The sequence below is a fragment of the Bombyx mori genome, chromosome 8 (genome assembly GCF_030269925.1).
Source record: "Bombyx mori chromosome 8, ASM3026992v2".
NCBI lineage: Eukaryota > Metazoa > Arthropoda > Insecta > Lepidoptera > Bombycidae > Bombyx > Bombyx mori.
The window spans coordinates 14,634,582-14,646,861 of NC_085114.1; the positions used below are offsets into that span (position 1 = coordinate 14,634,582).

The 12,280-nt window shown below is 42.3% G+C and overlaps 1 protein-coding gene across 2 annotated transcripts in view; it reads left to right on the top strand.

The window, feature by feature from the left end:
• Nucleotides 1–12,280, top strand: part of LOC101743162 (mucin-2) — a 150,391-nt gene that overhangs the window by 73,373 nt on the left and 64,738 nt on the right. For both annotated transcript variants that reach the window (XM_062669873.1, XM_038012299.2), the window contains exons 10-18: nt 545–679; nt 2,604–2,689; nt 3,253–3,375; nt 3,593–3,828; nt 8,297–8,396; nt 9,492–9,630; nt 10,120–10,224; nt 10,809–11,042; nt 11,442–11,585. In XM_062669873.1, coding sequence (XP_062525857.1) covers nt 545–679; nt 2,604–2,689; nt 3,253–3,375; nt 3,593–3,828; nt 8,297–8,396; nt 9,492–9,630; nt 10,120–10,224; nt 10,809–11,042; nt 11,442–11,585 — 1,302 coding nt within the window. The remainder of the gene's footprint in view (nt 1–544; nt 680–2,603; nt 2,690–3,252; nt 3,376–3,592; nt 3,829–8,296; nt 8,397–9,491; nt 9,631–10,119; nt 10,225–10,808; nt 11,043–11,441; nt 11,586–12,280) is intronic.

A 12,280-nucleotide genomic window follows, 5' to 3' on the forward strand; every position in this document is an offset into this window, starting at 1 on the left:
TTTATGTGGTATTAAAAAAAAACCACTTTGCCCGAGATTTAAGTGAGGAAGCAAAGAAATGTGAAAAACGCCTAGATCAAAACAATTCACATTCGGTATTGATAGTCGATATTATTCATAACTCTCTGTCGATATATTTGCGCTCTATTCCTTATCCCTTAGGCAACGAATCCAATGCTAATGTTTCCGTTGTAATTGTGTGTCTCAAACGAATGAAGTTACATATAACATATGGAGCTTAAAAAATTAAGAAAACCCACCCTCAAACAAGAAACTGAACCAATAATTAATTTCATCTTTCTTTTTATCCTGTTGATCAGGATATTAAAGCGACGTTATAAGAAACATATGAGCACACTAAGAATAAGAACAAAAACCTTTTTTTTGTCTTTCAAGCGTGTGCAAATTTTCAATTTAATGCGATGTTTGAAGTTATTGAGAATAACATCCAAAGATTCAATTTCTTAGAAATAAACCTATATACCAAGCTAATAAAGGCGTATCAAAAACGATTTTCATCAGTTCTTCTTACTCTTCTATCTAGATCATCGGACAATGTCATCATAACAGAGAAGCCGAGTTCAGCGAGCCGCACCAGCAACAGGAGGAAGAACCGACCGAAGACCACCAAAACCACCACCACGACTACCACTACCACAGAGAAACCCACCACAACTAAGTTAGTACAACTAATTATGTTTTAATTTTCATCAGGATGGTTAACGGATTTTTGTATTACCCTGTATCATAACATCAAGGAAGGTTTTTCTTTTTTCATTACTGTGTGACTTGTAGAAGGAACTGACGTGCCCAGATGAGGTTTGGCCATAGACCTATATAGTAGGGACACGACATATTGTTCTATACGTACAATTGCTTATATAAATAGCACCCATTTTGAAGGCACATACATAAACATATATCTATCTCGTTCTTACTCAGCAGTTTAACTCGCAGGAAAACAATATAACAGTATTTCAGTGCGTACATAAAATGAAACATGAATATACGTAAATATCTCCGTCTCCGTCTAATGAGGCCGAAAATCCGCCATGTTTAGCGCGCCAAATGTCATTGTCACGTCAGTTCGGCCGTCTGTTTTGGGTTGTACATTATTTATTGACTTTGATATCGATTTAATATGATTGATTATATAAAATTTCATAATTTATCATGCTTAAAACATACAAAAATAATAATTAAAACGTATTTTATAGGATCTCAAGAAAGTCGATGCCCTAAAACTATTATCTATATGTATTTAAATTCATTATGGAGCCCTCATCCGAAAAATCCATTTTTCGGTCGGAATCTATTGATCATGACACTAATCATAAATACCACTTTAAAATATGTCATCAAAACATATTTAGACATTCTGTTTAGATATTTCGGGAAAAAGGCTACCGACAAAATCTCTTCGGAACTATTTAAATAAAATAGTTTTATTCCGCAGTGAGTAAAACACTATTGTAAATTTGTTAAATATTTAATAATTAAGTGATTTTAGAGAGGAAGTCACAAGGAATGACGTTTGTAATTAATGAATAAATGTTCTGTAGGTGTTTTTTTTTTCACGCTGTCCCTTGATAAGTTCAAAATTTGAATCAAATGGTGCAGCGTAGCTTCCTTGGGGTGCGCTGCGGTAGTATGTTACGGACTTTAGAGTCAGCAAAACAATTAAAATAGATTGTTATAGTCTAAGAAAAACACGTACTCAAAATACGATAACATTTAGCATGCTAGAAATGGGCTGATGGCTTTGAACTACGCCATATCTTTATGTTTTGAGACAAACGACAACTTTATAAAATCAGTGTAGCAACTTTTAAAAATCATCATATCGTTTACTTGGCAAATTTGAAGGACGAACTTGTCTTAGATTTCACCCATCTAAATCATATCATATTTGCACATAACAATATACCTACTTACTTCCCATTAAAGTATAAATTCTACAAATAAATAATACTCAACAATATTTAAAATAAAATGAGCCAAGAACGTTTATCGATAAAACCTGATAACATTGAAATCTTTTGTACAGCACTAAAGCCGCCATGTTTTGTGGCCAGATGACGTCACATTGGCACGAAATTTTGGTTGACGTTTCATTTCCATAGGTTTCCTACTTCATTGGGTTTGGCCCATTCCGAGGTGACACACAAACTGTGTCTATGTGTGCCTGTTTGTGAACCACACACGTGTGATTAACATAAAAGTCTGCACACGTATTAAGGATCATAGGAACGTTGGTATAACTGGTGTGAATGTTGTAACTGATGGTAGGACAAATTGTGGGCCCGCACGTGTGGGTACCCTGTGTATCCTTGTACTTCCTGCGTCTACCTCGAAGCACTCATACCGTTATTGCGATTTCGAACTTAATACCCCAAGAGAGTGGTTAAATTTGTATAGCGGTGTCTATAGCCTTGTCGCCTTCTATCTGCATTGAAAAACTGACAATTAGTCCCCACCATTAGTAATTTAAATATATTTTTTTATTTAAATTCAATTATGTTTGTAATTTTCGGGGGAGGCCTGTGTCCAGTTATATACGTCTATGGGCTGACGATGATGATGGTGATGTTTACAATTTCTAGGAGCAACAAACGCAAGAGCTCCAGCACGACGCCCGCGTGGGGTCTCGTCACGCCTTCGCCCCCGACCACCCCCGACCCTGGTTCAGGTACAGACAGACAATATACACATAGTAGAAGCTTTACAGCTAATTCACCCTGAATTACCTCGCTGACCACCAGTCCAGAAAGTACGGGGTTGATTCTGTTGCTACATAGTTGAGACTTCAGAGACTGTTTCTTCGTCAGACCCTTTCAAGAAATCTTTTAGTCGCTATATCACCAATATCCTTGCTCAAAAACTAGGGAAAACTTACCACGCAAGTTACCCTCATTACTGGAGGTAGGACATCTTGTGAGTCCGCACGGGTAGGTACCACCGCTCTGCCTATTTCTGCCGTAAAGCAGTAATGCGTTTCGGTTTGAAAGGTAAGGTGGTGCAGCTGTTGTGATTATACTGAGACCTTATAACTCATATCTCAATGTGGGTGGCGGCATTTGCGTTGTAGATGTCTATGGACTCTGATAACCACTTAAAGCTCGTCCACCCAACTAACCAATAAATAAAACAAAATAAATCCTTTAATATCCCCATTTTCTTAATGTTTTAGTAGTGACCTTATTAGAACTGCAACAATACCCGAATTCGCTTCTAACGTCATGATACTTTCAGACTTCAAGTGCGTTGATGAAGGCTTCTTCCCTCATCCTCGCGACTGCAAGAAGTACTTCTGGTGCCTCGACTCCGGACCCTCGGACCTCGGTATCGTCGCTCATCAGTTCACGTGTCCATCAGGTATTATTATTTACCTTTTAATTACAAGCATGAAGTGCATCTAAGTGAAATGAACAATTTCCTATAATGTCAGAAACGAAAATATTTCGAGTAAAGAAATGGATGTAGTAACGAATTATGTATTTTTTAATCATTAGTCTGGTATTCCATCAAGCCATTAGCTCGTTCTGTCCATACACAGTTGAAGAATATCTCAAGTCCTTTTCCTTGTTCCCAGGACTGTACTTTAACAAAGCGGCCGATTCGTGTGACTTCGCCCGGAACGTCCTCTGCAAGACCGCCACCACCACGAAGGCCCCCACCACCAGGGCTCCCACTACCAAGCCTCCCACGACAAAGACCACCGTCACGACGACGACCACCACCACTACCAGGAAACCAATTAAGATTAGCACGAGGAACTCCCTGCTGTTTCGAACTACCACCACCACAACCCCGGCGCCTGAACCTGAGGTAATTTTTTAAATTCACCCAAGTCCAGGATACTGAGAGACAGTTCCGGAGGGTCTCGCTTCTGATCCAATGTGCAGGTGTGCGGAGGTGGGGCTGCTCATACTGTGTGACTGTACTTTTATACTGCACGACTGTACTTTTATACTATACGACTGTTTTGTACGACTGTACGTGACAAAGAAACTCAGTCCTCTCAGAACACACTATCTAACCCGAGGACATGAAGAAAATATGTCCAAGGAATTGGTCTAGTTTATACCGGTTTTGCGATCTAACACTCTGAGGTGCTACTGTGGGTGTCCGGGGGTCGGTAGTGGGTGGGTCTGAGGCCCGATTCCCAATCGAGCAGCCTGTATATAAATGGCAAATAAATAGGCAAAGACAAAACAGCATCATTGTCTCCTCTGTTTGTTAACCGATTTTGTTTTCCTTTTTTGCGTAGTGTTAGTATGTTAGCTGTATTTAGTGTTGATGCCAATGAACTTTGATAACCACTTACTATTACATTCGACCTTCAGGTCGTTTATTAAGGCAATAAAAATATTGTTATCATAATAAAAAAATACCACTTTTCACAAACAGCTTCCATTATCAAGCAATTCTAATTCGGAATATTTAGAAGTGAGTACTGAGAGATTGGACTGTGGTTAGGACAACGATCGTTCTGCCTATTTTTGCCATGAAACTTTATTGTGTTGCGACTTGAAGGGGAGACAAGTAGTGATACAAACGAGCTTTCAAGCGAGTTCAATCGTAAAGCTTTAAATTTTGACCGTTTTGTCTGCGTGTTCTTTTAACACTTTCTATTAGCTTGTTATATATATATATGTATGTTTGTTTGTATGTAACGGAATCTTTAAACGTAATTTTCACTGACTTCCAGAGGTCCTATTAACATAAAATCTTGTGCACGTATCAAGGACAAATGACAATATTATTAGGAATCAGAAGAAAAACCATTTAAAAAAAAATAACAATTTGCACAAGTTTACAGAGACTTAAGACAATGACTCACGCACACCATGTCCACGACTACCTTCTCTCACGAACGCCGCCGATCGAATGAATGTTTCGAGCAAAGGCGTTGCTATTTATAGGCATTGTACCCTCAACATTATTATAAAATTCGTGTTTCCTAAATTAACACTTAAAGTCTTTGAACGATGTTCTCTCGACGAATGTCAACCGACGAATGCGCCGGTGACGGAGCTGCGCGCCGGTTTTATACCCTTTTTGTAGGGTATTCCTTACACGGCCTCTCCTGACTGTGGTTCGTCCTCGACCACATAACTGGGGTCTACTCGTAACGATGATGCGGAAGCGTGCGAAAGATCTTGTTAGGTCCGCGCCTCCCGAAAGTTCGGTAGGGCAGCCGTCTCAGCTCCAGTCTGCAACCACGATGTGAGGCTGCACCACGTGTGGCGGGCGTCCCGCTCGACCGTCCTGATAGATAATCCTGAAAATGCAGGCAGAGCGCATAAGTAGCTCAGCAGGACTACAAACTAACTACTTCTTACTCGTGACTCCCTGCGTCGGGCTTAATGGACCAAAGGCATCATAGTCCCAAACGAGTGAAGCAGCGGGCCACAGATCGAGCGACATCGCCCTCTGCGTCACTGCCAGTCGTACGGCACCGTGAAGTCGGCGGATCGCGAGCATCACGTGCAGTGTGCACACGACCAGCACGTGCTGTATCCACGACAGAAGTAGATGAGCGCGCATAGGCAGCGGCACGCGAGCAACACGTGCAGTATGCACGCCAGAAGTAAGAGAGCGCGCGTAGGCAGCAGCACGCGAGCAGTGCGCGCAGTAGCACAATCATTCTTAATGCGCATATTCCTGTTATTATCCAAGGGCCAGTATGCGTCGCCCTTCGTTAAGTGTCTTCTGCATTTGGTTACCAGTGATCCCTGTAAAATGGTCCCAGACCCACTCGTACGAAGATCGTATTAAAAACGTACGAGTGCATTCCACACGCAGAGTGTATTCAAACGTGTGAAGCTTCCCGGCACGCCGACCATACTCAAACGTGCCGAGGCTTCTCAATACGTCAGCCTAGGCCGATAGTATTGAGGCATCTCACCGTGTAGAATTAATCACGAGTGAGGGATACGTAAAATGGTCCCAGACCCACTCGTACGAAGATCGTATTAAAAACGTACGAGTGCATTCCACACGCAGAGCATATTCAAACGTGTGAAGCTTCCCGACACGCCGACCATACTCAAACGTGCCGAGGCTTCTCAATACGCCAGCTTAGGCAGATTGTATTGAGGCATCCCACCGTGTAGAATTAATCACACGAGTGAGGGATACGTAAAATGGTCCCAGACCCACTCGTACGAAGATCATATTAAAAACGTACGAGTGCATTCCACACGCAGAGTTTATTCAAACGTGTGAAGCTTCCCGACACGCCGACCATACTCAAACGTGCCGAGGCTTCTCAATACTTGAGGCATCTCACCGTGTAGGATTAATCACACGAGTGAGGGATACGTAAAATGGTCCTAGACCCACTCGTACGAAGATGGTAACGCACGAGTGCATTCCACACGCAGAGTGTATTCAAACGTGTGAAGCTTCCCGGCACGCCGACCGTACTCAAACGTGCCGAGGCTTCTCAATACGCAAGCCTAGGCCGATTGTATTGAGGCATCTCACCGTGACTCCGAGTGAGGGATACGTAACTAGAGAGCAATCATCTATAGCTCACCCTTCAGGTTCACCATAGGAATACGTATATTTGTGAACAATGATCATTATTAACTTTACTGATTCTCAAAGAAGGCAGCACATGTCTCAGGGGTCCACTCGCCCCGCCACGACACCATATATTGTGCAGCTGCTTGCGTAGCTTTGCCATAACTGCCGTTGAGCAGCCGTAGGGTATAGCGTCCACTGGGTAGAATTTCGACAACCTTATACGAGCCACGGATGCCAGAATCAAGTTTACCTGCCGACCGATATTACGCAGCTACCGGCACGTCGCTTGCGAGCTACTGCCGCAAGAGCCATCGAGGGGCCCGAGCTGGCGGCATTGCCCGTGAGGCACCATCCTCACCATTCGGTAAGGTTCACAGATTGCCGGATCTAGATTTCCTGTAGACTGAGTTATTACCAAAACAAGATTATCGACATTAAAAACGGCTGCTGTTCGTCGGTGCCCGTCCACGCGAACATCATGTCGCTTTTCACTCCGTGGTACCAATTGATGAGCTCTACCTCGACCTAGTTCTCGAAGAACTTAACGGCTCCGAAACACCTCAGTCGTGACATCACCAATTAGAGTCCTCACCACAGGTGTGGTGGCGTCTTTTCTACCAGAAGCTGCAGGGCGGATGTTTGTCGTCTTGCGTTTTGTGATGTTCAGAATGAGCTGTAATCTCAAAAGTTGAATTGACCATTTTGCCAACATAGTCCCGAATTCACCTTCGGAAGTATGCAGTCAACCTCAAGAATTATCTACCTGTGTGACATTACGAGTCACTGGTGACTCATTTAGTGCCTGAATCCTATGAGGACTCGGCCTAACCTGACCTCCACTAAAAATTAAATCAAATCGTGAGTAGATTAGTGTTCGCGGCTCTAACCTGAGGGCCCATTATGCCCCGTATCACTATTAAAGTTTTATCAAAGCACTGGCGAGGGTAGACGCCTCAGAACCAGGGATACTAGATTCTACGTGGCCTTGTTGCGAACCAACGATATTCGACATGGGAGTCGTAACTGTCCGTAGAATATCGGTGGTCTGTTCAGCGTGCGCCTTATCGTTAGAACGTGTCGCGACAGGTTCTATCGTGCGCGAGCGCATCGTTCGTATCGCGATTCTGTCTATCATCTCTGTGATCGCGAAAGCATAATATCGTTTTCGATTACGAGAATCATCTCGAGACGGTCGCCTCCGTGTACTAGGAGTTTCAGTATGTCTCATTATCACAGTTAAAATTTGCAATCACACAAGAAAAATAACAAATAAAGTATGAAAGCATCAAAGTAAGCAGTCTTTGTAAAACAAAACAAAGTTCAGAGTTTTACGCTACTGTGGGCTATTTGAGTCCCACTTCTGATATTAGGAATCAGAAGAAAAACCATTTTAAAAAAAAATAACAATTTGCACAAGTTTACAGAGACTTAAGACAATGACTCACGCACACCATGTCCACGACTACCTTCTCTCACGAACGCCGCCGATCGAATGAATGTTTCGAGCAAAGGCGTTGCTATTTATAGGCATTGTACCCTCAACATTATTATAAAATTCGTGTTTCCTAAATTAACACTTAAAGTCTTTGAACGATGTTCTCTCGACGAATGTCAACCGACGAATGCGCCGGTGACGGAGCTGCGCGCCGGTTTTATACCCTTTTTGTAGGGTATTCCTTACAATATACTATTTTTAAAAGTTCGCTGTAATATCCTGGATCAGTATCGACAGGATAGAAAATAAAAAGTGTAATTCTTTCAGAGCGATGAGGAATACCAAGATGAAGTCTCCGAAGACACGTTCGATGACGCCGAGGATCCGAAAGTCATCAAGGAACTTATTGACCTCATCAAGAAAGTCGGTGAGTGTCCGCACTGCTAACCCGTGTGCTCATCCGAAAGAGCTGTAAGGCAAATGTACAAAATTAACACGATCATGGTCATCACCTTATACATGGTTGATCACAGAACAACTATCACGTATAATAAGAGGCTATTACAGCAACGCCCGGACTGGTAGGTGAGCTCACGGGCTCAACCTCAGAGAATTTGTTAACACTAGCCCTAGCAAGAGCCGTGTTTCGCAGAATCTACCACCGGATCGGAATCGCGACACACTGAGAAGATCTGGCGAGAAATTCAGTGGGTTCACGTGATTGTTGGTCCGGGAACGACGACTTAAATCAAATTGCCAAAGTCTTTAACGTATTCAAAGTCAGCACAATTTCCTTCTTCCTCCTAAATTCCTCATAAAGCGACTTCACGTTTCAATTTCAAAATCCCAACTTTTTCTAGGTTCGTAATGTTCTTTCTCAGCCGCATGGCGATTTTTTGGCGTCATCATCCGAAATTCAATTCTTCCTATAATCTATTCAGTTCTTATAAAGTTACAAATTAATATACAAATAAAGGTCAATTGTGAACTCGCTTCATACTTTGCTGAGAGGAAAACTCTGACAACTTTTTACAAGTTCGTTCGACTTCATGCGTTCATGCCTTTAATTAAAACAGTTGAATAGGTATATTTTTTTCTGTTTTTATTATTATTGCTTAAGTGTGTGGACGAGGTCACGGCCCACCTAATGTTACGTAATTACCGGAGCCCATAGGCATCTACAGCGTAAATGCCACCACCTACCTTGAGGTATGAGTTCTAAGGTATCAGTTTTAACAGAACGACGGCTGCTCCACCCTTCAAACCGAAACGCATTACTGCTTCACGGCAGAAATAGGCAGGGTGGTGGTACTTATCTTTTTTTTGTGATTGAGGGTTTACTGGTGGCCCAGAGGCCTTTCCAGTTTCACAAGGACAGGTAGGCGAGCAAGAGCTCAGCCAGAAGCGGTATACTTACCCGTTCGGACTCACAAGATGTCCTACCACCAGTATATACCACCATAGCAGAAAAAAATAATTTAAATTTAAAATAATTTAAAATTATTCCTGTTCATATATCCAGGTGGCATTGAACAGCTGGAGAAACAATTGCACCTGTCAGAAGCGTCGGCCAGCACCGACGGCGCCAGCACCACCACTCCCTCATCTTTCAACAAGAAGCTTTACCAGAAAGTTCTGGAGAGAACCCGTGGGAAGAATAAGTTAGTTAAATTATAGTAGTTAGCACAATATTCACTACACCGTCGCTGTCAAACCAAAATCTGCTATGTGCACTTTTTGAGATTTTTACTTTTTGACATTTTCGTATAGTTCAGAGCCCTATCCACCGTATAAAAAAAACTGTTATGTGTTTACAGCTTTAATATTTATTTATCTATAGCTTTCATTTGATATAGTTCTTAAAAATTCACTTTCTTATAAAATTTTAAACGAAAATGTTTTTACTCGTTAACTAATTCAAAATAGAGTTTTTGCACATAGCAGATTTTAGTTTGACAGCGACGGTACACTGAATATTGTGATAACTACCGTAATTTTATGGAAAATACAGACAAACCTTCGGAAATAGTACAAGGACAACAGAAACAAGCGATATCAAACCTTAAATGTTTGGACAATTAGATCCAAATTCGAATAATTAGTTTTAAGATATGTTTTCAAACTCATTTCCACATTGCATTTATTGTCAGGTACAGCCAAAACAGCGTCTTCGAGAACAATCGCCGAGCGCCGCAGAGTCAGGGTGGGGAGCTCGCCGCCGACGGAGACCAACTGCCGCGGAAGGACCGACCACAGTGAGTAATTTTTTTTTATTGCTTATATGGGTGAACGAGCTCACAGCCCACCTGGTGTTAAGTGGTTACTGGAACCCATAGACATCTACAACGTAAATGCGCCACCCGCCTTGAGATATAAGTTCTAAGATCTCAGTATAGTTACAACGGCTACCCCGCCCTTCAAACCGAAACGCATTACTGCTTCACGGCAGAAATAGGCAGGGTGGTGGTACCTACCCGTACGGGCTCACAAGAGGTCCTACCACCAGTAAAAACGGACGTACACCCATAAATGGAATAAAAAAAATTAAAAAGGGATTTTGTCATGGGTTCAATCAAAAGTCTTTCTTTGCCACCTGTATCTCTCTCTATCTCTTATATGTAATTAGTGATGGAGGTTTTTAAGAGAACTTAACTGGACGGAGATAAAAGAATCTCCCTTACTATAGATATAGTCCCAAATATAGGGCAGACCATAGAAAATGGATTCAAAATCTTCACCTAAGAAACCAAATTTAAATATCGGTCTATAATTAGGAACATTGCCTGAGTCCCACTCTTACGGACGGGTGTAATAATTAAATATTGATCATATCACTCAGGTACGTGACCATCAATCGACAACGTCCATCAACATCGACCACAGCTGAACCAGAGAGCGAGTATTCGGAAGAAGAGGAGGAAGATGAAGAAGAAATTCCGGAGCCCATCAGAGCCAGACCGGCTGAATCATCGGGCAGAGTGGGAACGACGGCGAAACCATTGCAGTACGTTAACATCCGAAGAGGCAGACCCACCGCTACTACGTCAGAGCCCGCCGATGATACAGCTTCCAGGTATGTTGCGTAAATTCCTACCTTAAAATTTATATGAAAACTAGCTGGCCTGGCAGACTGTTTTGCCATATAAATTATTTCTAGGAAAGATAAATAGCCTAGATACCGACTGCAGCGTCCTCTGCTAGGCTGATTCGTGAATCTAAACCATCCAGGGCGCCACCCAAGCGCATACTAAAAAAAATCATTCAAATCCGTCCAGCCGCTTAGGAGGAGTTCAGTGACAGTCACCTGGGGTCGGCGCAACATGTTTTCTCCTTCCATACTCCTCTATCATATACCATTTCTTCGCTCGCTCCCCTCTTACACATATCGTCTTTCATGCAATCCACCCACTATTTCTTAGGTCTACCTCTTCCTCTTCGTAATGATTTTAATGTGGTTGCTTAATTGTTCCAGAAATGCCCTCTTTGAACGCCAAGAGCCGGCCGTGACGAGCTCGCTAAGTAAACTGGACGTTCTGAACGCACGTAAAGAGAACCTTCCCGAATATGTCACTATAAGACGCCAGCGACCGACCACAGAGGAGACCACGACAGTGCAGTAAGTTAATGATAAATAACTAGGAACAAATCACGCACGGTCATCCGGACCCAAATTAGGATTCCCTGTGTTATGGGTACCAGAGATTGGAATACATACTTATACGAGTATATACGTTTAAATATATACGTATATAGATAATAAAGACCCAGTTAAAGTGCAAAGAGTATTAAAGTGCGAAATGTAGAGAGTATTAAGCGGTAGGCACTGGCTTGGCTCTGCCCCTGGAATTGCTTACGTCCATGAGCGACGATAACCACTCACCATCAGGTAGGCCGTATGCTCGTCTGGCTCTACAGAAAAAAAAACCTGTTCATCACACGAATGCTTACCCAGTGTGGGAACCGAACCTACGACCCTAAGCGCAACACCAGGGCCGCTAACTACTGCACCATCGAGGCAGTCAAGTATATAGGTATCAATTAATTTCATAAATGAAGAAACAGAGATGAAAAATATCTATTCTAATAACCTTAGTTTACAAATTCTGCTATTTCATTGGCAATGAGCACCCGTTCGGACCGAAATTATGATCCCACGGAGTCGAAATCTCCAATACGATAGGAATAAAAACGAAAGTACTAATTCGATACCGGTAGTAACCCGATAGTTGACCATTGACTCGTTTCACATCAAAGACTTTTAGTTTCTCACCAAATATTAATTCAATGTGACCTGCATTACCTTTATTAACT